At 46.2% G+C, this 27,903-nt stretch overlaps 1 protein-coding gene across 3 annotated transcripts in view; it reads right to left on the reverse strand.

Moving 5' to 3' along the window:
• The window catches only part of LOC141112728 (hepatocyte nuclear factor 4-beta-like), a 53,762-nt gene continuing 25,859 nt past the window's right edge, over positions 1-27,903 (reverse strand). For 2 of the 3 annotated variants that reach the window (XM_073605755.1, XM_073605758.1), the window contains 9 exons: positions 26,701-26,872; positions 20,189-20,283; positions 14,662-14,768; positions 9,747-9,902; positions 7,274-7,361; positions 6,325-6,477; positions 4,418-4,654; positions 3,045-3,161; positions 1-2,546 (listed from right to left, as the gene is read on the reverse strand). In XM_073605755.1, the coding sequence (XP_073461856.1) occupies positions 2,416-2,546; positions 3,045-3,161; positions 4,418-4,654; positions 6,325-6,477; positions 7,274-7,361; positions 9,747-9,902; positions 14,662-14,768; positions 20,189-20,283; positions 26,701-26,872 (1,256 nt within the window). In that variant the 3' untranslated portion in view covers positions 1-2,415. The remainder of the gene's footprint in view (positions 2,547-3,044; positions 3,162-4,417; positions 4,655-6,324; positions 6,478-7,273; positions 7,362-9,746; positions 9,903-14,661; positions 14,769-20,188; positions 20,284-26,700; positions 26,873-27,903) is intronic. The other variant, XM_073605757.1, reaches the window with a different exon arrangement.

A 27,903-nucleotide genomic window follows, 5' to 3' on the forward strand; every position in this document is an offset into this window, starting at 1 on the left:
TTTAAAGGGAAAGAATATTATTTTTGTAATTGTGTTTGTATACATTTGGGTTTTGATACATTGTATTGTTATTTCTGTAACATTTATCTGGAATTTTTGACGTGACAATATTTCTTTCTGTTACATATTTTCATGATGATATTTTAACGACTTGGATAGTCGCCCTCTAGTGGCTACCATGTTCATCAAGCCATAGAAACACCCTCAGGTAAGTGAATGCTGAGATTATAATTGAACTATACACATTACGCTGATCACTTCCAGATATATAGCCTTAAAAAAAAAAAATTAATAAGTCTTTAAGTTCTTTTTGAATTGTAAAAAAAAATTACGTCCTTCTCATGCAATGCCGTGCTGCAGTCACAGCGAGGGATGGTGTTTCGTGGTCCCTCGTGACAGTGAGGGATGGTGTGCCATGGTCCCTGGAGACCCTGAGGGATTGTGTGCTGTGGTCCCTGGAGACCTTGAGGGATGGTGTGCCGTGTTCTCTGGAGACAATGAAGCATGGTGCACTATGGTCCCTGGAGACCTTGAGGGATGGTGCGAGGCAGTCCCTTGAGACGGTGAAGGATGATGTCCCGTGGTCCTCGGACACAGTGAACGATGGTACCTGGAGGCAGTGAGGGATGGTTCACCATGGTCCCGGGATGTAGTGAGGAATAGTGTGCCATGGTCCCCAGAGATAATGAGGGATGGTCCCCGGAGACAGTGAGGGATGCTGCGCCATGGTCCCCGGAGACAGTGAGGAATGCTGCGCCATGGTCCCCGGAGACAGTGAGGGATGCTGTGCCATGGTCCCCGGAGACAGTGAGGGATGCTGTGCCATGGTCCCCGGAGACAGTGAGGGATAGTGTGCCAAGGTTCCCGCAGACAGTGGGGGATGGTGCGCCATGGTCCACGGAGATAGTGAGGGATGGTGCACCATGGTACCCGGAGATAGTGAGAGATGGTGCACCATGTTACCTGGTGATAGTGAGGGATGGTGCGCCATGGTCCATGGAGATAGTTTGGGATGGTGCCAGGAGATAGTGAGAGATGGTGCGCCCTGGTCCATGGGGATAGTGAGGGATGGTATGTCATGGTACCCAGAGATAGTGAGGGATGGTGCGCCCTGGTCCATTGTGATAGTGAGGGATGGTGCGTCATGGTACCCGGAGATAGTGAGAGATGGTGCGCCCTGGTCCATGGTGATAGTGAGGGATGGTGCGTCATGGTACCCGGAGATAGTGAGGGATGGTGCGCCATGATACCCGGAGATAGTGAGGGATGGTGCGCCATGGTACCTGGAGATAATGAGGGATGGTGCGCCATGGTCCATGGTGATAGTGAGGGATGGTGTGTCATGGTACCCGGAGATAGTGAGGGATGGTGCGTCATGGTACCCGGAGACAGTGAGGGATGCTGTGCCATGGTCCCCGGAGACAGTGAGGGATGGTGTGCCAAGGTTCCCGCAGACAGTGAGGGATGGTGCGCCATGGTCCACGGAGATAGTGAGGGATGGTGCACCATGGTACCCGGAGATAGTGAGAGATGGTGCACCATGTTACCTGGTGATAGTGAGGGATGGTGCGCCATGGTCCATGGAGATAGTTTGGGATGGTGCCAGGAGATAGTGAGAGATGGTGCGCCCTGGTCCATGGGGATAGTGAGGGATGGTATGTCATGGTACCCAGAGATAGTGAGGGATGGTGCGCCCTGGTCCATTGTGATAGTGAGGGATGGTGCGTCATGGTACCCGGAGATAGTGAGGGATGGTGCGCCATGGTACCCGGAGATAGTGAGGGATGGTGCGCCATGGTCCATGGTGATAGTGAGGGATGGTGTGTCATGGTACCCGGAGATAATGAGGGATGGTGCGACATGGTAGCCAGAGATAATGAGGGATGGTGCGCCATGGTCCATGGTGATAGTGAGGGATGGTGTGTCATGGTACCCGGAGATAATGAGGGATGGTGCGCCCTGGTCCATGGTGATAGTGAGGGATGGTGTGTCATGGTACCCGGAGATAATGAGGGATGGTGCGACATGGTAGCCGGAGATAATGAGGGATGGTGCGCCATGGTATCCGGAGATAATGAGGGATGGTGCGCCATGGTATCCGGAGATAATGAGGGATGGTGCGCCATGATACCCGGAGATAGTGAGGGATGGTGCGCCATGGTACCCGGAGGTAATGAGGGATGGTGCGCCACGGTACCTGGAGGTAATGAGGGATGGTGCGCCATGGTACCCGGAGATAATGAGAGATGGTGCGCTATGGTGCCCGGAGACGGTGAGGGATGGTGTATTGCAGTCCCCAGGGGCTGTACAGACCACAGCAGGCTGAGTCACCCCCAGCTCAGCAGCATCATGTCCCTAATAACTTTGTTCAATGTTGGAAACATAAAATAGTTTTCCTCCAGTCTGCTCCATGTTCTATAAAATCTCTTTTTTGGCGATGACGGTGCGCGGCATAAGAGAAATTGCACCCATTGATGTCCCGCTGATCTTATAATTGTCATTTCCGGCACTGCCCGAAGGGGAAGATAAAGATGTTTTAGGGGAAGCTGAAGAGAGAGAGAGAAGTTGGTCAGTCCGTGACTTTTTTCACATTTATTCAAGTATTAACATAACAACTCTTTGAATGCTTCCAAATAAGAATTTTGTGATGACTGTAAAACCCCAGTCCTTTGTGGGACACAGCTTAATGATAATTAAGCCACCTAGGGTTATATTGCCACCTACAGGAGAAATAGCTATGAGGGCAGCAGTATAACCAGTGACGGCAAACAAACTACCTGAATACCCACCCACCGACCGACCGACCGACTCGGTCGGTTGAACTGGCCAGATCACCAGATAAAAATAGAAGAAAGAAAGTCTAAAAAAAGAAAACTATGCAGCCATCACAACTAAGAAATGGTAAGCTGCAATTAAATAAATGCTTGCTTTTGGGGTTAATACCGCTTTATGCTGTGCCTCTCAGTGGAAGATAGAGAATGACACATTTTTAATCCCTGCAAGCTAACCTTCTATTGTGACCAATCACAGTGCTGGGATCTTACCTGATGGCACAGCATGAATCACTGAGTGCAGGTTGTGAATGACATGACTTTGAATTGCGTCTAGGCCCAGGCTTGGTGCAGCTGAGTGAAGGTAATGACCCCCGTCCATGGCGGATCCTGAAAGACAAAGGACAAACCTGAACCCTCTTTATCTGTAAATCAGCAATTATTTTCTATCCGTCCACCAAATCTGCCATCCTCCTCTGCCACCACAAGCTGACTGGCTCCTCACATCTTCCTCCAGCCAACTGTCACTTCTGCCCGATGCCTTCTCCGCCTCCTCCTCCTCTCCCGCCAACTGTCACTTCTGCCCGATGCCTTCTTTGCCTCCTCCCCTCCTGCCAACTGTCACTTCTGCCTGATGCCTTCTCCGCCTCCTCTCCCGTCAACTGTCACTTCTGCCTGATGCCTTCTCCGCCTCCTTCTCCCCTCCCGCCAACTGTCACTTCTGCCAGATGCCTTCTCCGCCTCCTCCTCCTCTCCCGCCAACTGTCACTTCTGCCCGATGCCTTCTTTGCCTCCTCCCCTCCTGCCAACTGTCACTTCTGCCCGATGCCTTCTCCGCCTCCTCCTCCCCTCTGCCAACTGTCACTTCTGCCCGATGCCTTCTTTGCCTCCTCCCCTCCTGCCAACTGTCACTTCTGCCCAGTGCCTTTCCAGTCTCCACCTTCTCTCTGCCAGATGTCACCTCTGCTCCCATGTCTTTTCAGCTCCCTCCTCCACCACTCCTAACCTACACCAGCCTCCATCCCTCCCAACATTGTCCTCAACTCCTAAAGCCTCCTGCTGTTATCCACTGCTGCAAATGAATAACTGGCCGACCTTACATTCCTTTAATATGTTCGCAGCCACCAATATATAGCCCAGCCTCATGCCCAGGGCTGCTGATAAGGCAGTGCAGCAAGCCCCCCTGTACTGGCTCGTCCCCACCATTTCAAAAGGGGGGCCCAGGCACCTGCTGAGCAAGACGGCCTTCTGTACTTTCCTACTGCAGACACCAGAATCTTGGGACATGTAGTTTCCACAAATAACTTCCTCCTGGTGCCCTTGATTTCCAGGAGGCTCAGGAGAGAACTGATGACATCACAGCTATCTCAAAACGCTTTTTACAATGATTAAGGAAAACGATTTCAAAATTAAATGTGCAGATGGGATGGCAACTGTGAGTGACATCATACTTGGGGGGGGGGGGGGGGGTGATCTCCTAGAGTTGACCATCCCTTATGGTCAAATTAGAGACAAATTTCAAGGATATTTCAGCAAACACTAAATTAGTAATTTTGGGAATTAATTTTGGTCTAAACCCCTCCTCTCATCCCATGCTGTAATAGAATAATATTTGGCACAATGAAAGATGAGAGCAGCCGCTGTACCTCCCAGCAGCATCTCCTGCAGCAGGCTGTCGATCTTGGCCATCCCGAGAAGCTTGGCGAATTGGACCTGCTCGATCATTTGCCAGGTGATGCTCTGCAGGGGCGGGAGTAGGAGGAGGATGTCGCTGAACCGCCCCCGGGAATCATACTGCCGGTCATTGATATAATCCTCCAGGTTCACCTGCACCTGGAAGCGCATGTTCTTCACCTTGCTGGCGTCACTCAGGCCCTTACAGTCTGCGGGATACATAGATGATCAAAATCTGAAATTATTATTTTAGGTGGAATCCGCCGTAATACTATATTGTTTCAAACATTACAAACTGTCACACTGTATTGTAGAAGAACCTAGAAATAAATAAAAGGTGAGCTACAAACCAGAGACCATTTGTAATCTGGAGCCTTGAAGTCTCAGTAAATGACCTAAGCCTCTTATCACCACCTTAAGAGTGCTTTCACACTGAAAGCGCTAGCCGCTCGCGCTAAAGCGCCGCTAGTTTTAGCAGTGCTTTAGCGTTGTTTAAGCGCCGCTTTTTCGGCTGCTAGCGGGGCACTTTTAACCCCCAAAAAACGGTTAAAGATGCCTGCGTTACGGCGCTTCCGAATCGCTTTTCAGGTGCTTTGGAAGCGCTGCCCATTCATTGCAGATGCTGCTTGCAGGACTTTTCCGAATGTCCCGCAAGCGCACCGCCCTAGTGTGAAAGCACCCATTTCTCATAGATAAGCAAACATTCTGATTTAATGTTAGTGTTTTCCTTCAGATTTCCAGATCTTCAGGAACCATTGTGCAATCCAGATTTCATTTTATCTTATTCCGGTAGCCTGTTTGTCTGCTTTCTAATCTCATCATTGTGGGAGGGGCAGAGACACAAACTACTGTGGGAAATCTCACTAATGCTGGAAGGGCTAAGACCCAAACTACTGCAGGAAATATCATTATTGTGGGAGGGGCAGGGACACAAACTACTGCGGTAAAATCTCACCATTATGGAAGGAGCAGAGACCCAAACTACTGCGGGAAATCTCACCAATGCTGAAGGGGCAAAGACCCAAACTACTGCAGGAAATATCATTATTGTGGGAGGGAAAAAAACAAAAAATGTCCAGCGCTCTGGGTGGGATTATGGGAGGAGCAGAGACACAAACTACTGCAGGAAATCTCACCATTGTGGGAGGGGCAGAGACACAAACTACTGCAGGAAATCTCACCATTGTGGGAGGGGCAGAGACACAAACTACTGCAGGAAATTTCACCATTGTGGGAGGGGCATAGACACAAACTACTGCAGGAAATCTCACCATTGTGGGAGGGGCAGAGACACAAACTACTGCAGGAAATCTCACCATTGTGGGAGGGGCAGAAACACAAACTACTGCAAGGAAATCTCACCAACATCACTGTTCTCCATTTCAGAGACAAATCAGGGCTGAATTTTTGCCTGAATTTGGCCCTGAAACTGGGCTAAAGATGCACAGGACTTCTTTGCAATCCACTCCGCAGCCGTCCAGAGATGTGTAAGAGCCGGTCACAATCTCCTGTCATGCGAATTGGATGCAGGGAAACCCCCGCATCCAATTCGCACTAGTGTGAATTGGATGCAGGGAAACCCCCGCATCCAATTCGCACTAGTGTGAACCCAGGTGGTCTTACCCCATTTGTTGCAGTCTTCATAAAATCAATTAAAAATAAAGCAGAGATGGTGGAAGTGCTTCATATCGGGCAACCCAGGTGTACACACCCAGAAACTCATCAATAAACTTCCTGAGAGGTATAGGGTACTATTAATGGTTAACTCTCCAGCATCCATTTTAAATCTTTAAGCCACAAAATAGGAATATTAATAAATTAATTTCTAAATATCTTCATATAAAAGGTGCTCTATTGCACAGGTCCCACCTCTCCTCACCTGGGTCAAAGAATATGATGGCTTTCAGGCAGGCATACTCATTCTCATCAATCTGGATCTCCCGCAGCGGTTTCACCAGCTCATCCAGTATCCGCACAGCAACGCGAGCGATCTCCAGATCAGGGCAATGCATGGGGATGATAAAATCATTACCTAGTGGTGGAGAAGATAGGTTAACACAAAACTCCACTATCCTTTGAAAAAAAAAAAGGATATATATATATATATATATATATATATATATATATATATAATCAAAAGTAACTTGCACAGAAGCCATTACAGGTCATAAGGTTTTCATTCATAAGAATAGTGTGAATCAAGAAGGTACTGCATTATGGCCACTGGATGGAGCAGATGATCATAGGAAATTAAGACTTATTTTCGATGATCTATCAGCTCCATCTAGTGGCCATAATGTAAAAATGTTTTATTTGAACATTTCATTAGTATTTGGATGAGGACAAAGGTGATGAACCAGGAAGGCAAAATATAATGCAGATCAACTTCGGTTATAAAGTGGACCTGTCAGTGTACAAGTCTGCATGAATAAATTCCTGACACATCACAACAGCAACAGAATAATTTATCAGAGCAGCTCTGTCTTTTTTTAATAAAACCTGTTCTTAAGCTCCAGTCCAGTGAGACTAGCTGAGATGATGTCATCCATCTGCTGCAGGCAGGAGGAAGCATTTCCTCAATCTTTCCTCCCCCCAGTGATTGTAGCAAGTTGTAAGGTGAGAGGCTGCAGCAGGGTCTGAGCTGTGTCAGAAACTTGTGAAGACAGCCAAGAATTGCACAGGCACCATGATTTACTTGATTATGTCATCTCGCAGTGTCACAAACTTTCATCCTAGAACCTTTCTGACAATCCATTGATGTTGCATTATTATTATTATTATGTTAAAAATGGAAAATCGCACCATGCAAATGGGGAATTTGATCTTACCGAGCAGCAGGAAGTCTTTGTATGGGAGAGAGCGTTTGGCAACCCCCAGGAGGAGATGGGCCCCGGCATGTGCCCGTAGCAGTGCCACCTGCAGGCAGAAAGAGGAAGTATGATGGTTTATTCAAGAAAAGTAGACATAATGTATAAGGGGTCTTTATTCCACATACTGGTAATATGGATCTAAAACCAAAACTTTTCTTTAGTTTTGGAAGGAGTGTAAATGGATTAGACACTCTGTCAGGTTTTTATTGCTGTCTGTGTCTCCACGAGGGAGATTCTCCCACCCTATTTGCTGTCTCATATATGTGTTACGTGGGCAGCAGGATGTTAAGTTAACAATAACACATGTACAGTATTAAGAAAAACCTAAAAAAAAAATCAAAACTGTAAAATATTTATATCTTTACATCAGTGTTAGTTTAAAAAAATATTGTCATTGTAGCGAAAAAAGCATACATTGTACTCTATATTTTACTCCATTTAAAAATGACACTAAAATTATGATTCTGGTACAAAACATTGCAAAGTGTTTAAAGTGGATCAAAAGGGTTTTTTTTGAACGTTGCACTTTTAATGCAACCCTCACAAAATTACCAAACAAAATTAATTTAAAATAAAAAGTTTATGTATGACTGGTTAGAAAACAGAAATAAAAACCATTAGTAAAATAATAGTTATGGGGAGAATAGAAAGGAGTTGATTAGGGCTGAATAAGCTATACGAGTTAATAAAGGGTTAAATAGAAATATATTTTATTTATTTGTTTATTCTTAATTTTTTTTTTTTTGCGCTGATCAGGTTGCTTTAACCACTTCAGCCCTGGAAGATTTGGCTACTGAATGACCAGGCCATTTTTTGCTATTTGGCACTGCGTCACTTTAACTGACAATTGCGTGGTCGTGCGACGTTGCACCCAAACAAAATTGACATCCTTTTTTTTCGCACAAATAGAGCTTTCTTTTGCTGTGGTTTTTATTTTTTTGCTCTATAAACAAAAAAAGAGCGACAATTTTGAAAAAAAATCAATATTTTTTTATTTTTGCTATAATAAACCACAAAATATATATAAAAAAAAACTTTTTTCCCCTCAGTTTAGGCCGATATGTATTCTTCTACATTATTTTGGTAAAAAAAAAAAAAAAATCTCAATAAGCGTATAATGATTGGTTTGCGCAAAAGTTATAGTGTCTACAAAATAGGGGATAGTTTTGTGGCATTTTTATTATAATTTTTTTTTTTTTTTTTTAGTAATGGCAGTGATCTGTGACATTGTGGCAGACACATCGGACACTTTTGACACTATTTTGAGACCATTGCCATTTATACAGTGATCAGTGCTATAAAAATGCACTGATTACTGTAAAAATGTCACTGGCAGTGAAGGGGTTAACACCAGGGGGCGATCAAGGGGTTAACTGTGTTCCCTGCTACATGTTTCTTACTTGAAGGTGGAGGGGACTGACTAGAGGAAGTGACGGATCGTCGTTCCTAGCTATTAGGAGCACATGATCTCACAGAGCAGAACAGGGATTTGTGTGTTTACACACGCACACTTCCGTGTTCTGCCTCTCGTGCCCGCGATCGCTCGTGGTCGGCGGTCATTGCAACCATCGGCCACGAGCATCGGCACCCCCGCAGTGCAGCGGGTGTGTGCGCGCCTGCTATCCCGATCCCACGAGCTGACGTATAGCTACGACGGCTCGTGCCGACCTGCCGCAGTAAAATGACGGCGGCTGGTCGGCAATCGGTTAACTAACTTCGTATGTAGATGGAAACCCATCCCTTTGATCTACAGATGAATGAAGCAGATTTCAGAGTAATAATGTTAATTTATAACTTCCTATCTCCTATGTGAACCATGTTTAAACACAATGTTACATTGCATCTCTTCATCTTCCACTTGATCAATGTTTACAAACAATGCTCTTTTGTATCTCTTTATCTTGTGTCTGAACAATGTTTATAAACAACGTTATTTTATTTCTCTCTATGACCCCTTTCACACTGAAGATGTTTTTCAGGCGCTAAAGGGCTAAAAATAGGGCCTGTAAAGCGCCTGAAAAACGCCTCCCCTGCAGCCCCAATGTGAAAGCCCGAGTAATACTGATTTCACACTGGAGCGGTGCGCTTGCAGGACGTTAGAAAAAGTCCTGCAAGCAGCATCTTTGGAGCGGTGTATACACCGCTCCTCCACCGCCCCTGCCCATTGAAATAAATGGGCACTGCTGCTGAAGCGCCTGCAAAGTGCTTGGGCAGCGGTCCTTTCCGGGCGCGTTTAACCCTTTCTTCAGCCACTAGCGCCCCGCTAGCAGGCAAAAAGCACAGCTAAAACGCAGCTTAAACTATTTTTAAATTTATTTTTAATAACTACAGAACAAAAGCAGCTACAAATAAAGTTTGATAAAACCCTGGAACTGAGTATATATAGTGTTAGATAGAAATGGTGGAAGTGCGTTATTGGTAATGGTGTCACCTGGTCGTCTAGAGGAAGCTCGCAGAACGCCTGGATGTGCTTTGCCCACTCCACCAGAAGAAGAAGCTGCTGTTTCATGGACTCACAGACATCATTGATTGTTGCTATTTTCTTCATGGAGATGTCACCAGTGTGCATGGGGCTGAGAGAAGAAAACTGGAGGGACATGCAGAAAAAAAAGGAGGGTCAGTAATACTTTAAAGGGTCAGCCCCCCCAGACATAAATGATATCTCAGTTACGGGGGTTGGGGCATCGACAACAGGCTTACACCACTACTCATAGTTGCCATGGTCGGTGCAAAGAGATGGGAACTCCGGTTTCTGGATGGGTAATATTGATGAGTTCCCAGCTCTGCACACCCTCTGTGCCCATTATGAGGGAAAAAAGGACATTTTTGGGACTTTGAATGAGGCAGGGACCTAATCATGCCTCCATCCCTATTTGTATAGGAAAAGAGAAAAGGAGCAGAGTGGGACTTTAAATGAGGCAATATGAATAATTAATGATTGGCATTTTTATGTGTCAGATTTGATTAATAATCCATAGTACTGACCATTATCACAATATTTAATCCATATACATACATAAAAAGCATGAATGAGTCATTTCCATAGGGAAGGATTGTGGGTATAACACCTCTTAAAGCGGAGTTCCGCTTAAAAAAAAAAAAAGAAAAGTCAGCAGCTGCAAATACTGCAGCTGCTGACTTTTAATAATCAGACACTTACCTGTCCCTGGGTCCAGCAATGCGGGGGATAGAAGCCCGGCTCGTCTCCCCCTCCTTTCTGCGGCGCCAGCATAGTCACTGTGGGCGCCCGGCTGTGGCTTCACAGCCGAGCACGCAATGCGCATGCACGAGCCGTGTGGCGTGATTGGCCAGGCAATCATCTGGGACCTGTGACGTGTCCCAGATGATTGCTGAGAGGGAGGGGGGAGAGGTGATTTCCCTTCCAGTGCCACGGTGCGCCGGGAGGAAGTGGGATCTGGAACCCTCTAAAAATAGGGTATCCGCTCCCCCCCCAAAAAAAATGACGTGCCAAATGTGGCATGTCAGGGGGTCACCTTCCCTTAAAGTGGAAGTTCCATTTTTGAGTGGAACTCTGCTTTAACTTCCCATATATTGTTTACACAGGATACATGATTCTAATAAGAGATAATAAAAACACATGATCAGTTTAAACATGATAGGTACAAAAGCTCGACGCGTTTCATGGAATTTTATCCACTCTTCAGAAGCAAGCATGTGTACATCTGTAATAAAATATAAAGATCCTTAGATAGTTGTCTTTTGGAAAAAAGGTCAAAAGGGGGGAAAGAACCCCCATTGGATATGGTGTACTCACAGAATCGCTGTATATAGGAAGTGCATCACAAATGTCTGGAAACCCCCTTTGAAAGGGACATCTTTTTCGGGAGCTGTGGTTGTGAGAACCGTATGCATGGCCCGTACAAATCGACATCCAAGGACGCAGGAGTCCCAGCAGGACACTCTCCAGGGTGTGACCATGAATGTGTCCTATGATTGTCTTGAGGGACCCCCAAATAATAAATGAATATGTGTATTAACATGTATAGCAAAAACCTATCGTTTAAGGTACAGGAAAAGTAAATAAATGTAACCAAGGTGGTGTAAGTGAAACCAGAAGGATTGGGGAGTGGGGAAAAAATACCAATAAATGCTAAAAAAAACACCCACTATAAAATATGTGAATGGGAACCCATTTAGAACCTAATCCCTGTTGGGCAATGCTGGGCTGGAACTAGTGAAATACCTGATGCTGGAACCTAGGGAATCCTGCAGGCGTTTCCAGATCATTCCCTAGGTTCCAGCATCTGGTATTTCACTAGTTCCAGCCCAACATTGCCCAACAGGGATTAGGTTCTAAATGGGTTCCCATTCACGTTGTTTTAAGTGGGTGGTATTTTACCATTTATTGGTATTTTTTTTCCCACTCCCCAATCCTTCTGGCTTGGGATTCAGTTACGCCACCTTGGTTACATTTATTTACTTTTCCTGTACCTTAACCGATAGGGGTTTGCTATACATGTTAATACACATATTCATTTATTATTTGGCAGTCCCTCAAAACAATCATAGGACACATTCGTGGTCACACCCTGGAGACTGTCCTGCTGGGACCCCTGTGTCCTTGGATGTCGCTTTGTATGGGCCATGCATATGGTTCTCACAACCACAAAAAAAAGATGTCCCTTTCAAAGGGGGTTTCCAGCCATTTGTGCTGCACTTTCTATACACAGCGATTCTGGGAGTACATCATATCCAATGGGGGTTCTATCCCCCCCTTTTGGCCTTTTTTTTCCCCCAAAAGACAACTATCTAAGGATTTTTATATTGTATATTTTATTACAGATGTACACATGCTTGCTCCTGAAGAGTGGATAAAATTCCATGAAACGCGTCGAGCTTTTGTACCTATCATGTTTAAACTGATCATGTGTTTTTATTATCTCTTATTAGAATCATGTATCCTGTGTAAACAATATATGCATTTTGTGCATATTTTGTTATTTATTCCTAAAACTAATGGGAAGTTAAGAGGTGTTATACCCACAATCCTTCCCTATAGAAATGTGTCATTTATGCTTTTTATGTATGTATATAGATTAAATATTGTGATAATAGTCAGTACTATGTATTACTATTCAAATCTGACACATAAAAATGCCAATCATTATTTATTCACAATGACTGCATACCTCATTTAAAGTCCCACTCTGCTCCCTTTCTCTTGCCCATTATGACGGGTTCCCACCATCCCTGAGCTGAATTCCTGCTTCAGAACACCCGCTGTGCCCATTATGAGGGATTCCCACCATCCCTGCACTACCCAGGTCTAAATGAAGTGCAGGAAGTGCAAAATGTGGATTCCCAATGATCAGGTGATCATGGTAATGTTGTTACAAAATTTACTAGCGGGAGAGAAGCTGACATTGATGTAGATCAGGGGTCTTCAAATTACGGCCCTCCAGTTGTTCAGGAACTACAATTCCCATAATGCCTAGTAATGTCTGTGAATGTCAGAGTTTTACAATGCCTCATGGGATGTGTAGTTCCGCAACAGCTGGAGGGCCGTAGTTTGAGGATCCCTGATGTAGAACATTTGACACCTTCACAAACTGTGCAGGTGGCATCACAGCATACTATGTGATGGTAAAGCTTCTGCATGCCTTTTAGTTTATATCCACTAGATGTCACTGTATGACAAGCATTGCACAGCTAAGTTTATCTTTTTCCTGACTTTTTTTAGATTTGGCTGCAGATCAGAGTCGTTTAGTCCTCAGTGTTTGCTGACAATGTGCAGAGCATCGCATACTGGAGCCAGTCCTGCATATCTTTCTTTATTTTGGCATCCAGAAATGGTCAATTCTTTCAAAGATGTAAAGATATGGGGTGCAATACTGCAATGGGTGAGAAACGGCAAAAGATGTAGAGTCCTTTAGCATTGCAGAGTATTTCAGGAAAGAAGAGTTAGATAGAGGAAGGAGCAGAGTCTTCCATTAGTACAGGGAATTTCAGGAGAGGAGAGTTATAGAGGAAGGAGTAGAGTCCTCCATTGGTACAGAGTATTTCAGGAGAGGAGAGTTAGACAGAGGAAGGAGCAGAGTCTTCCAGCAGTGCAGAGTATTTCAGGAGAGGAGAGTTATGCCACGTACACGCGAGCGGACTTTTCGACCGGACTGGTCCGACGGACTTTCGGCGGACTTCCAACGGACTTTCCCAACGAACGGACTTGCCTACACATGATCACACCAAAGTCCAACGGATTCGTATGTGATGACGTACACCGGACTAAAATAAGGAAGTTGATAGCCAGTAGCCAATAGCTGCCCTAGCGTTGGTTTTCATCCGTCGGACTAGCATACAGACGAGCGGACTTTTCGATAGGAACTGGGTTCCGGCGGAGTTCCGACGTAAAGATTTGAAACATGTTCCAAATCTAAAGTCCTTCAGATTTTCGACCGAAAAAGTCAGCTGCAGGTCCGATGAAGCCCACACACGGTCGAATTGTCCACCGGACTCGGTCGGTCGGACCAGTTCGGTCGAAAAGTCCGCTCGTGTGTACACGGCATAAGACAGAGAAAGGAGCAGAGTCTTCCAGCAGAGCAAAATATTTCAGGAAAGGAGAGATAGAGGAAGGAGCAGAGTCTTCCATTAGTACAGAGTATTTCAGGAGAGGAGAGTTAGGCTCCATTCACACTAATGCATATTTTGATGCATTTTGCAGAAATGCATGGGAATTTTTTAACATGGGTTCCTATAGAACACGTTCACATCAATGCATTTTTGTGCCTCTGCGTTTTTGGAAAGGGGACTTTTTATCATGCAGAATGCAGCGTTTTGCATGTAATAGAATTCAATGGACCCGTATCCAAAAACGCAACTACCGCGTTTTTGCCGCGTTTTGCGTTTTTTTTTTTCAGTGTTTTTTTTTAACACTATATACAGTGTTAAAAAAAACACTGTAAAACAAAAAAAAACCAAAATGCGGCAAAAACGCATATTCAAAAATGCGGCAAGCACCGCAAAAAACACTGCAGAAACGCTCAAAAGCAACATGCATAGATGTGAATCGAGCCTTAGACAAAGGAAGGAGCAGAATCCTCCATTAGTACAGAGTATTTCAGCGGAGGAGAGTTAGACAGAGGAAGGAGCAGAGTCTTCCAGCAGTGCAGAGTATTTCAGGAAAGGAGAGATGGATAGAGGAAGGAGCAGAGTCTCCCAGTAGAGCAGAGTATTTCGGGAGGGGAGCATTAGTTCAAGGAGCAGAATCTTCTACTGAAAGTCTAGTTTATTATCCATCTATTAATTGAACCAGTCAGGTTTATAGGTCGTCTGTCTAAGCTTTTGGTGTAAATGGATTTGGATATTACAAGTCACATGGCACAGCTCACCTGATGCGTTATGGCTTCTGCTTGTGTCAGTACACTGATAGATAAGGATCCATTATCCTCATAGCTGTTCCTGCGCATGCTGATCCTATCCCGCTCATTCTGAACTGCTGTAACGAGAAGAGTGATATCTGTAATGCCAACTCAGTGCCAGAACTTGCCCAAACCCAGGGAATAGAATTAATGAGAGGGACAGCTGCTGGGTGGGGCTGCATTGTGTGCAATAGCTACTTTGTTGTTTAGAAGGATACTGCTGGAGATGTGTATGTAAAGGATATATAGTACGGCCTGCAGAGGTTTTAAGACATAGGCCCCTTTTACACTGGGGCTGTAGGGGGCGTCGGCGGTAAAACAGCGCTATTTTTAGCGCGGTTTTACCGCAGTATTCGGCCGCTAGCGGTGCGGTTTTAACCCCCCGCTGGCGGCCGAAAAAGGGTTAAAACCCCTCGTCATTGAAATCAATGGGTCAGCGCGGCTATACCGCGGTAATACCGCGGCTATAGTCGCGCTGTCCCATTGATTTCAATGGGCAGGAGCGGTGAAGGAGCAGTGAATACACCGCTCCTTCACCGCTCCAAAGATGCGGCTAGCAGGAGATTTTTTCTTCTCCTGCCAGCGCACCCCTTCAGTGTGAAAGCCCTCGGGCTCTTACACTGAACAAACAGCAGAGGCTGTTTAGGGGCGGTTTGCAGGCGGTATTTTTAGCGCAATAACGCCTGCAAACCGCCCCAGTGTGAAAGGGGTCTTAAGACTAAATTGAGATTTGACGTCAAAATTAACACTGATCTGTAGCGCATGTTCATACCTCAATACCATAAATAATAATTTATTCGATTTTTCACTCCAGCAGTATATAATGAGTTTGGAAATTGTAAAGAAATGCTTAAATAATGCATTACAATTTAACTCTACCCATTAGATTTTAGATGACTAAGATTAGTTTTAGTCGACTAAAATGTACTGGAGATTTTAGTCGACTAAAGCTAAAACAATTGCAGAAGACTAAAATGGGACTAAAATTAAAATGCCATTTTTAGTCCTAAGACTAAAACTAAAAATAAATCGAAATTTGCTGCCAAAATTAACACTGCTAATAGATAGCTACCTGACTGGTAAGCTGATCCAAATGCTTCATACTTCCTCTCTCAGTTACTGACCGAGTTAGCATCTTTGAAGTCAGTCCATATTGCCAACCTCCGTATTTCCTCTCCCCACACCTCTCCACAGTGTTGGGCTTCAGAATGGGCCCTTCAGGATCCTTGTGTAGCACCCTGTACTTTAGGTAGGTGTTAGAAGTAGGATTTTTGTAAGTGCAGGTAAATTTAAGCAGGCAGGCCTAGCTGTAAGCCTGTTTGTTTTGATCTGTGAGGGCTGGGAGTGGCTCAGAGTAGGCTGGTGACTCACAGATAGCACCATCTTTCGGTTACCTCCCTCTGGCTTCTAGAGGATTCTAGAAGGAAGGAGGGGAAGAGAGGTGGAGCTGTCTGGGGTGTCTCAGGGAGCCCTGACCAATACCCAACTAGGATGGACAGGGGGCAGGCCTCTTTGATATACCCAGGATCAGCCCAGCTGGGGAGGAGTTGTCAGGTGGAAGAAGCTGGAGATGGAGCACTAGGTTGTCGAGGCCTTTGAGGTGCCCCCCAGTCTGAGGGGGGGGGGTGACCTTGGGCCTGTAGGGTCCAGGTGTAAGTTGGAGCCTTTCTGAGAAACAAAGAAGGATCTGGACAGGAGTCACAGAGAGGGCCCGAGAAGGCCAACGGGAGCTAGTGTTGCCGGGCAAGTCTCCAGGAGGGAGTGCAGCCAGGAGGGCTGGGGAGTGGCAGGCACAGAAGGGAAAGCTGGGGAGGCATGCCGGAGTGGACTGGGAGTGTGCAGTCTGAGATGGATGTAGAGCCAGCAACCACTGTGATGTCACAGGCAGTGAAGTCGGGCAGCTGCAGTCAGGAGGGCTGGCAGGGCCTGAAGAGGAATAACTGGGAACAGTAGTTCACCATGGGACAGCTAACACTAAAGGACTTTCCTTTCACTATTTTGTTGCTACACTAAAAGGGTCACACCAATAGACAAACACAATGTACTTAAGCTGATAACACACAAAAAAAAATCTAATTCCTTGTGTCTTTATTGAACATTCATAGTGCTGGCGGAAAAAGTAAGTGAACCCTTCAAGCAAGTGCTTTCGGTAGCTCTGCATCAGACCTGCACAACGTTCAGGAGGAATTTTTGACCATTCCTCCTTACAAAACTGCTTCAGCTCAGGTACATTTGTAGGATATCTGGTGGGAACTGCTCTCTAGAGGTCATTTCACAGCATCTCTATGGGGTTGAGGTCTGGGCTCTGACTTGGTCACTCCAAAATATGCATTTTCTTTTTCTGAAGCCTGTCTGTGGTGTATTTACTTTGATGCCTAGGGTCATTATCCCGCTGCATCACCCAACTTCTGCTAATCTTCAGATGGCATACAGATACCCTGACAGGGGCGTAACTAGAACCTTCAGGGCCCCGGTGCAAGAAACCATGATGGGCCCCCACGATGCCGCCTATCAGTGCCACCTATCAGTGCTCATGAATGCTGCCTATCAGCATCTATCAGTGCCACCTATCAGTGCTCATCAATGCCGCCTATCAGTGCCCATCAGTGCAGCTTATGAGTGCTGCCTATCAGTGCTTATTAATGCCCATTAGTGCCACCTATCAGTGCTCATGAATGCCGCCTATCAGTGCCACCTATCAGCAGATCAACTACTCTTGATTGTATGTCTTAAGAGGCATGGCTCACATCAGCTGGTTCTTCTTATGAACAGCAATCTTAAAATGTTTGAGTGTCTGTTATAAAAATAGCTCCAAACCACACCTCCAAACTCATTTCATGAATTGGACTCAGAGGCGTAGCTAGAACCTTCAGGGCCCTGGTGCAAGAAACCATGAAGGCCCCCCTGGCCCCCAACTGGGACACTTTTCATTGATCCCAGGGCCCTTTACTCGCATTATGGGACCCTTTATTACGGTCCCACAGTGGGCCACCTTCCTGCTGTCTTGAGGTCACCCCATGGTGGCGGAACGCCAGAGACCAGTCGCAAGTGCGGGAGGGAGAGAAGAAGGAGCGGTCATTGAGCGGCTACATGGAGGGATCCGTTCCTCTACATGTCCCCGCCACCCTCCTATCCAGTTGTACAGGGGGCTGCACGGGCCTCCTGGAGCATGGGGCTGGGTCGCAATGGCGACCTCTGTATGTACGCCCCTGATTGGACTCCAAGGGTGCAAACTACTGACTCCAATTAGCTTTCTTTGAAGTAATTAGTCTATGGGTTTACTTACTTTTTCCTCCAGCACTGTAAATGTTTAATAAGTATGTTCAATAAAGACACTAGAAATTTGAATTGTTTGTTTATCATATTAGGCACACTGTGTTTGATTATTTTTGTGACTTAGATGAGGATGAAATCACATTTTATGTCAAATTACTGCAGAAAACCAGTTAATTCCAAGTGGTTGACATAGTTACTTTTGCAACTGTCCATCCACCAAAAACTGAACTATATAGCTTTGTGTAGACGATCCTCCAGTCCTGCAGATACTATTGTAGATATGGACATCTCACTATTAGGGTCCCCAAGAAGACGGTTTTATTGAATAGCATTGAACACTGAAATCTCACTTCTGAGTAAACTGACCCGTCAAGCAATCACAGCTAGTTATTGTTTGGTGACGTCACATGGGCCAACCAATCAATACAATTCTGACTTCAAAGAGCAAAAGGAAGCGGGTTAAAGGTCTGACCCTTCTCAGCTAATATTGACCGGCAGATAAACGCATACGGCCTTGGGATCCATGAGAAGGGTTTACCGCCATGCAGAGGAAGGCAATAATATTTTCCTGTTGATTTGGACCCCTGTTGACTACTTCAGAAGCAGCCCGTAATACCCCTTCATTACAAGGAAATGTTTCAGTACTGTGATAGTTTGACTGACAATTACTTTGACATGCAACAATATACCCAAATAATTTTATATAATTTCTTTCAACAAATAGAGCTATGTTTTGGTGGTATTTATTAAGTGCTGGGAGTTTTTGTTACCACGTAAGGCCCCTTTCACACTAGATGTGCTGCCCAGTGCAAGACAAGGCAAAAAGCCCTGTGCTGCGGCGGTGTGCAATGAAAAAAGGGCGCGGCATTCACTACTTTTTTTTATCAAAGCAAGTATCCAGCACAATATGATCCTTCAAATCTTTCCTTTAGGCCCCTTTCACACTGGGGCGGTAGGGGGCGTCGGCGGTAAAACAGCGCTATTTTTAGCTGGCGGCCGAAAAAGGGTTAAAACCCTTCGTATAGCGCGGCTATAGCCGCGGTATTACCGCGGTATAGCCGCGCTGTCCCATTGATTTCAATGGGCAGGAGCGTTTTAGGAGCGGTGAGTACACCACTCCTTCACGGCTCCAAAGATGCGGCTTGCAGGGGATTTTTTATTCTCCTGCCAGCGCACCACTTCAGTGTGAAAGCCCTCGGGCTTTCACACTGAACAAACAGCGGAGGCTGTTTAGGGGCGGTTTGCAGGCGCTATTTTTAGCGCAATAACGCCTGCAAACTGCCCCCAGTGTGAAAGGGGCCTTATTGTAACAGCATTAAAGCGGAGTTCCACCCTGATTTTTTTTTTTCAGAATCTGACTCCTCTAAACCTAAAAAAAAAAAAACATTTGGAAGAAAGTTTTTTTTAATACCAGAATCACCCTGTTGCTATGTAGTCCTCCTAATCTGCCACTTCCTGGTCCGCGGAGCTCCTCGTCACTTCCTCCCTCGCCTGTGCTCCTGGGAAATGATGTGTCATCATTTCCCAGGAGTCTGTGGGCAGTACTGTGATGTAACTATAACAACGGGGCGGGACCTTCCTCCGTTGCCGCCCGTTGTTATGGCAACTTTAGAAACAATCGGCGCTACGGCCGGTGAATCGTGCATGCGCAAACTCAAGAGTAACCAGCATGCACCTCTCCAAAACGAGTCCAGGAAGAGATCTCGATTGGGCTTCACATGCCCACAATCATGATGGCAACGGCCACAAACGGAGGCAGAAATTATCCAAGTAAGACATTTATATTTTAGCAAAATGATGATCATTGTATAATCATTTTTGTATTTCATTTGTAATAATGCTAGGATCAATTAAAAAAAAATTTTTTTTGCTGGAACTCCACTTTAAAGGCAAAAATGCTAATGCATTTCTGCCTTAAAGGGCCTTAATCATAAACTCTGCAATCCTGATTGCTCCCATACACGCAGGGATCAGATATTGACTAAAACATGAATACAAACAACAAAAGTGACAGAATTAACAAAATATAGCCTGCTGTCAAATAAATGACAGTCCACATGGAGGATCCTGATCCCAGAGGAAGAAGGTTGCTGTCAAAAGAAGCTCAGCGGATTTTCCTTTTACACAAGAGGGTTCCACCTCTTCAAAGAAAAGGTTATTCCTGTGCCGCAATGGTACCGGCACTGTGAGAGGTCCTAGCACCCCGGATAGGAGTACGCACCTTCTTTTTTCATTCCCGCTCGAAAACATTTGCGCAGCCGGCAGTAGCGGCACTGGTTCCTCTTGTCCTTGTCCACAATGCATTGCCTGCTGAACCTACAGTAGGGGACAAAACAGTGACAGGTTATGTACAGCGCTCTGGATGAAGGAGCAATTTCAGGTAACAAGAGAAAGAAACTAGGGAGTTATCATTACAGCAAGATTCCAGAGAGCACCTTATAGAGCTTCCATCACCAGTCAGGATCTCACCATCTCTTGTAGTATGTCAGGAGTTTTAATAATTATCAATCAGTACTTATAAGAGAGTCACATATAGTGGTCTGTGATCAATAATTGTATCACATGTAGTGGTCTGGGGGTCAGTGATTGGATCATATATAGTGGTCTGGGGATCAGTGATTGGATCACATGTAGTGGTCTGGGGATCAGTGATTGGATCACATGTAGTGGTCTGGGGATCAGTGATTGGATCACATATAGTGGTCTGGGGATCAGTGATTGGATCACATGTAGTGGTCTGGGGATCAGTGATTGGATCACATATAGTGGTCTGGGGATCAGTGATTGGATCACATGTAGTGGTCTGGGGATCAGTGATTGGATCACATATAGTGGTCTGGGGATCAGTGATTGGATCACATGTAGTGGTCTGGGGATCAGTGATTGGATCACATGTAGTGGTCTGGGGATCAGTGATTGGATCACATGTAGTGGTCTGGGGATCAGTGATTGGATCACATGTAGTGGTCTGGGGATCAGTGATTGGATCACATATAGTGGTCTGGGGATCAGTGATTGGATCACATATAGTGGTCTGGGGATCAGTGATTGGATCACATATAGTGGTCTGGGGATCAGTGATTGGATCACATATAGTGGTCTGGGGATCAGTGATTGGATCACATGGCTGTAATACAATTTTCATCCCAGCTGCCACCTGCTTGTCCCATACAGACCTATATGTCCCAAACCTATAATAAAAAGCTAGAGCCACCATACTTTCCCACAACCCTCTGAGCTCAGCTGTTGGATTTCTGCCGGGGAAAAAATAATCTGAAATGACGGGAACGTTAAAAAAAAAAAAAAAATGACGATGGGTACAGAGGAGCAAAGAGAGGTCAGATAAAGAATCTGTGAGAAAATACTAAACCTGAAAATAATCTATAATTCCGCATTCAGGGCTGACTCCCCACTAACATGAGATGTTTGCATTTAAAGGGAATTTAGAATGTTTTTTTTTTGTTGTGTTCTATTAGGTAAGCATGTACAAGATAATTATAATGTGTAATTATATAGGTACAAGGGGAAGCCATGTTTGATCATGCACATACATATATGATCAATTTCCTGCTTCAGCCAACCCACTAAAAACAAAGCACCCCCTGTGTGGCTGATGTCTCATTTTCGCAGTTAACGCGATATTAAACTGCTGTGTGACCTCTTGCCATAATGGGCAAGTACACTCACCGGCCACTTTATTAGGTACACCTTGGTAGTACCGGGTTGGATCCCCTTTTGCCTTCAGAAATGCCTTCAATTTTGGTGGCATAGATTCAAGAAGGTGTTAGAAACATTCCTCAGAGATTTTGCTCCATAGTGACATGATAGCATCACCTAGTTGCTGCAGATTTGTCGGCTGCACATCCATGATGCTGGTCTCCCGTTCCACCACATCCCAAAGGTTCTCTATTGGATGAGATCTGTTGACTGTGGAGGCCATTGGAGTACAGGGACCTCATTGTCCAGTGGTGAGATGATTGGAGCTTTGTGACATGGTGCATTATCTTGCTGGAAAGAGCCATCAGAAGATGGGGACACTGTAGTCATAAAGGGATGGACATGGTCAGCAACAATACTCAGGTAGGCCGTGGGGTTTAAATGATGCCCAATTGGTACTGAGGGGCCCAAAGTGTGCCAGAAAATATCCCCCCCACACCATTACATCACCACCAGCCTGGACCGGTGATACAAGGCAGGATGGATCCATGATTTAATGTTTACACCAAATTCTGACCCGACCATCTGAATGTCGCAGCTGAAATCGAGACTCATCAGACCAGACAACGTTTTTCCCCTCTTTTCTGTTGTCTAATTTGGGTGAACTTGTGCGAATTGTAGCCTCAGTTTCCTGTTCTCAGTTGACAGGAATGTGTAGTGACAGAGTTTAAATATTAAAAACTGATCCTTTGTGCTGAGGTTTATGTGTGTCTGTAAGGCTCGGTTCACACTGGGGCGACTTGGGATCCGACTTGTACGCCCTCAAGTCGCCCCAAGTCGCCCCAGAAATAGTTTGAATGGGAGTTAACGCTAGCGTCTTAATAGACGCTACTGAAGTCGCTCCGACTTCAGAGCGTACTCCCTGTACTACTTTGATCCGACTTGGTAGGCGACCTGTACCATAGAAATCAATGGAAGTCGCCTCCAAGTCGGATCTCTCTGTAAAGTCAAGCGACTTTGCAGGGAAAACCCCTCCCTCCCCCCCTCCCTCCCAGAGAGCTGATTGGCCACAGGCGAAGTCGCCTGTCATGCAGGCGACTTCAAGTCGCCTTGTAATTTGCTAAAGTCGCGTCGAAGTCGCGTCGAAGTCGCCGTGCAAAGTCGCGCTGAAGTCGTGTTGCCCCAGTGTGAACCGAGCCTAAGGCTCTCATTTGTGTAATTAAGGAGTATATCGTGAGTAAAATGACTGTGGTATACGTGAGTGGATTACATTGTGAGGAGGCTCAGAATCTATTCATCCATGTCCCATATTGAAGTTTAAGTTTTCTTCCATGCTTTTTGCCATCCACAGGCCCTCATCTCACTAAGGTGTCCCTCTCCCTCAAGTTCTTCTGAAGTTGGGAGGTATGCATGATGGATGCTGCTTGGCAGTGTAGTGCTTTCTTGTGTCCTGTGGATCCCTGTGAATTTACATTTCCACTCATTGTACCCCATCTACTCAAACAGGGGAAAGAACTTTTAAAGAAAAAAGATTTTCAGATCAATCAAAAAAGAAATAATCAGGTAGTTTCTCTCAAAATCATGAATGAAAGGGGCGAGTCGGGCTAAGGAGATGCTTGATGTTCTCCAGCCAGAAAATGAGGTGGGCTCAATCGCACATTGTGAGAAGCTCACAGTGTGCAGTGAAATCAGAGGAAGCCATTTCAGTCTGGGAGAGGAGCCGGTACAACTGTGCAAGACTGAAGGGAAGGCCGGAGGTCAGCTTCATACACATTAATGTATATCAGTTTACCTTTATGTTGAGTGTACTTTTAAAGGGATTATTATTTTTTTTTCTGCTGCTGCTTTTCCCCAACATTTTTTTTCATGCTGTTACAGGCAGGAGCCTAGGGCCCGGTGGATGTCTAGGGGCCCATCTATAACCTTCATTTTCCTGCAGTAATATAGAGGGATAGTGAAATGGTCAAAGTCGGGAGGATGTAGAGCAGTGGCGGTGCATCCATAAAGGGCGCAGGAGTGCCGCCCCCTCTCTCCTGTCACCTCTCTCTCACCATAGATAGATTCATGCATTGCATGAATCTATCTATGGTCGCCGCTGCCGTCCCCTATTCATTTGTCTGGCCGCGGCGGGTTTTTTTTTTTTTTTTGGAAGGGCCTGATTAGAGCTGTGGGCTCTAATAGCGTCCTAATTAGAGCCATGGGCTCTAATAGGCTTCCAAAATGGTAAACAGCGGGCGCAATGCTGTGCGTTTGCTGTTTACTCAGTGTTGTGTTAGGAACACTGACCCGCCTCTCAGCCAATCAGGTGCTCGGGTCTGGTTACCTGTCACCTGATTGGCTGAAACAACAGGCGCTGTGATTGGACGCCTGAAAGAGAGGACCGGAGACATCGAGGAGCATGGATGTGGAGGACGCCACCGTGACCTGCTGCGAGACAGGTAAGTCCCGACTCCCGGACGATGCACACTGGCAGCATTTGATGGGGCAGAGTAGCGGCAATTGATGGGACAGAGTAGTGGCAAATTGATGGGGCACACTGGCGGCAATTGATGGGCACACTGGCAGCAATTGATGGGCACACTGACAGCAATTGATGGGGCACAGTAGCGGCCAATTGATGGGGCACAGTAGCGGCAAATTGATGGGGCACACTAGCGGCAATTGATGGGCACAGTGGCAGCAATTGATGGGCACAATGGCAGCAATTGATGGGCACACTGGCAGCAATTGATGGGCACAGTGGCAGCAATTGATGGTCACACTGGCAGCAATTGATGGGGCACAGTAGCGGCAATTGATGGGCACACTGGCAGCAATTAATGGGCACACTGGCAGCAATTGATGAGTATAAACAGAAAAGTCAGTGCTACTACCCATACACCATATAGATAGCAGAGCTCCCAGGCGCTTGATCCACAGTCGCTGGCTGGGTAGAGTAATGTAGAAAAAATGATCCGCACTCCAGTTGTTGCTCTTAAAATTTCTTCATTTTATTGAATAGCCACAGTGAACAAACGCAGATTAAGTCAGTTGACGCGTTTCAGCCTATAAGGCCTTAGTCATGATGGGTACAGTGGCTGCGTTTGATGGCACAGTGGCGGACATTTATGGGTATAGTGGCTGCGTTTGATGGGTTTTTTTTTTAGTTTGTTTGCACCCCCCCAAAAATTTTAAGCACCAGCCACCACTGATGTAGAGTACTTATAGGCAGTTGGTGTCTGACAGGCCAATGCAAATGGGGGCATTCTCTGTGTCTATTGCAATCCTTATTTATGGGAGGCCCACAGCTGGAGCCCCGTTCTCCCTTTTTCTGCCTCTACTCCTATGGGACTTTTGTGCTTCTACAGCTTTGCAGAGAGTTGCTGTTTGTTTCCTTTGTTCGGCCGGCCTGATGAATAGAGCCAGAAGTTTTCATTCCTCTTCGTTACCACTTTCCCCACCGCCTAATTAGCTCCACCAGCAGACTGATTATTTCCCTCTCGGTGCCTCGGAAAGGTTAGCGGTAATTAATGAGCGGAAAATAAGCGTAAACCTTGACTCCGCGATATGGCAGAAGGTGAGCGCTACGGGAGCCAGCAAGCTCAGAGGTCGCAGCGGGCGGGGAGATGATGGACGCGGCGGCTGAGCCAGTGGCTGAAAAGTAGCCGTTGTGAACCTATAGACATCCCATTGCAACCTCATTGCTGTAAATTGTAGCTTTTACTGTAAAGTCTAAGCTTTTCCACTTTCTGAACTTTAACCTCCTGCTGCCCATGTAATGCAAATGTGCGGCGAAAAAGAGGGTGAGCTTTAATGCCCGCATACCATCCGCATTCATGTGTCCATGGGTGGCAGAGCTTTCTTTGCTAAGAGCGTGCCCTCTATGCCCTCCCAGAACAGTGAATGAGAGCTCAGTCTCTGCTCACAATCGGTAGCCAGCGGGCCAGGACAAGGGGTGGGCAGGAGGGAAGGTTGCCTCGGGCACAGTGGTATCATGTGAGGTTGGGGGCGCCACAAGAAGATTGGGGGAGGATATTTGTGTTGGAAGGGGGAATTTGGGGGTTGCAGGGGGTAAGTATTGTTCTAGCAGGGTAAATTTGGGGGGGGGGGGGGCGGAGTGATAAGAGTGGTGATTTAGAGGGATTTGTGTGTGGAGGGGGAATGTTGGAGATTTGTGCTAAGATATGGGATTTTGGGGGGGGGGGGGGATTTGTGCTGGGAGGGAGGGGTAAAGTATTTGTGCTAGGAAGGGGAGGGGGGTTGGGCAAATATATTTGTGCTGAGAGGGTGGATTTCAGCAGGGGGGCTGATTTGTACTGGGAGGTTAGGGGGGGCACAAGAAGATTGGGGGGGGGGGATTTATGTTGGAAGGGGGAGGGGTTGCAGGGGGTAAGTATTGTTCTAGCAGGGTAAATTTGGGGGGGGGGGGGGCGGAGTGATAAGAGTGGTGATTTAGAGGGATTTGTGGTTGGAGGAGGAATGGTGGAGAAGATTTGTGCTAAGAGATGGGATTTGGGGGGAAATTTGTGCTGGGAGGGAGGGATTTGAAGTGCGGGAGAGAAGATGTGTACTGAGAGGGGAAATTTTAGGGGTAAAGGATTTGTGCTAGGAAGAGGGGGGGGGGTTGGGCAAATATATTTGTGCTGAGAGGGTGGATTTCAGCAGGGGGGGGGCAGATTTGTACAGGGAGGTGGGGGGTGCCACAAGAAGATTGGGGGTGGATATTTGTGTTGGAAGGGGGAATTTGGGGTGGCAGGGGTTAAGTATTGTTCTAGTAGGGTAAATTTGGGGGGGGGGGGGGGGCGGAGTGATAAGAGTGGTGATTTAGAGAGATTTGTGTGTGGAGGGGGAATAGTGGAGAAGATTTGTGCTAAGAGATGGGATTTGGGGGGGGGGGGGGATTTGAAGTGCGGGAGAGAAGATGTGTACCAAGAGGGGAAATTTTAGGGGTAAAGGATTTGTGCTAGGAGGGGGGGGGGTTGGGCAAATATATTTGTGCTGAGAGGGTGGATTTCAGAAGGGGGGCAGATTTGTACTGGGAGGAGGGGGAATTTATGCTTTGGAGATAAGCATGCAGATTAGTACTCAGCGCCTTACCTGCAGGCGTACACGTGATTCTTGCGCACGCTCCTTCGGAAGAACCCTTTGCAGCCATCGCAGCTGGAAGCTCCGTAGTGTTTTCCGGTAGCTCGGTCCCCGCAGATAGAGCAATAGGATCCGACGCTGTTGCCGAGCACGCCTGGGCTCGCCGACTCCACAGCAATAATTTCTGCAGAACACAAGAGGACATTTCAGTTGGTGACCCCAAAAAACAGATAATTGGATAGCAGAACACTGACTGGGGAAATTAGAATTTTTTTAAAGTATTTTGGTTGTCACTGGACATCTGCTTCAGCCATATAAAGGACCTCTGTTACTTAGGCTCCATTCACGTTAGCGTGTCTCCAAAGTTGCACAATTCCCAGTGCGACTTTGATCCGACTTTATACTCAATGAAGCGAAGTTGCATCAAAAGTCTCACCAAAGTAGTGCAGGCATCTTTTCAAAGTCTCTGTGACTTTAAGTTGCACCGATTTGAACGGGTGCCATTGAAAAGAATGGGGTGGGACCAAATCGCACAAGTGTGAATAGAGTCTAAGTCACATACTAAAAAAAAACTGTACCATTCCTATAAAATACAAAGGTGGCTCAGGGAACTCATCCTAGCATTCATCTTGTCCGGCTGGGTGGCCCATGTATTGAACCCCTGTAATTGATGACATCCTCCACTGTTCAGTAAAAATGCAGACTGGTGTGTTCCCAGGTCCCGGCTCCGCCCACTCAGAACAGCCCCACCCACTGCAGCATACATACAGTATACACTATATTACCAAAAGTATTGGGACACCTGCCTTTACATGCATATGAACTTTAATAGCATCCCAGTCTTAATCCATAGGGTTCAATATTGAGTTGGCCCACCCTTTGCAACTATAACAGCTTCAACTCTTCTGGGAAGGCCGTCCACAAGGTTTAGGAGTGTGTCTATGGGAATTTTTGACCATTCTTCCAGAAGCGCATTTGTGAGGTCAGGCACCGATGTTGGACGAGAAGGCCTGGCTCGCAGTCTCCGCTCCAATTCACCCCAAAGGTGTTCTATCGGGTTGAGGTCAGGACTCTGTGCAGGCCAGTCAAGTTCCTCCACCCCAAACTTGCTCATCCATGTCTTTATGGACCTTGCTTTGTGCAACCAATGAAAAACAACCCCACACCATAATCCCCCCTTGGACCAGTTCACAAAGCAAGGTCCATAAAGACATG

Source organism: Aquarana catesbeiana, linkage group LG11, assembly GCF_042186555.1.
Source record: "Aquarana catesbeiana isolate 2022-GZ linkage group LG11, ASM4218655v1, whole genome shotgun sequence".
NCBI lineage: Eukaryota > Metazoa > Chordata > Amphibia > Anura > Ranidae > Aquarana > Aquarana catesbeiana.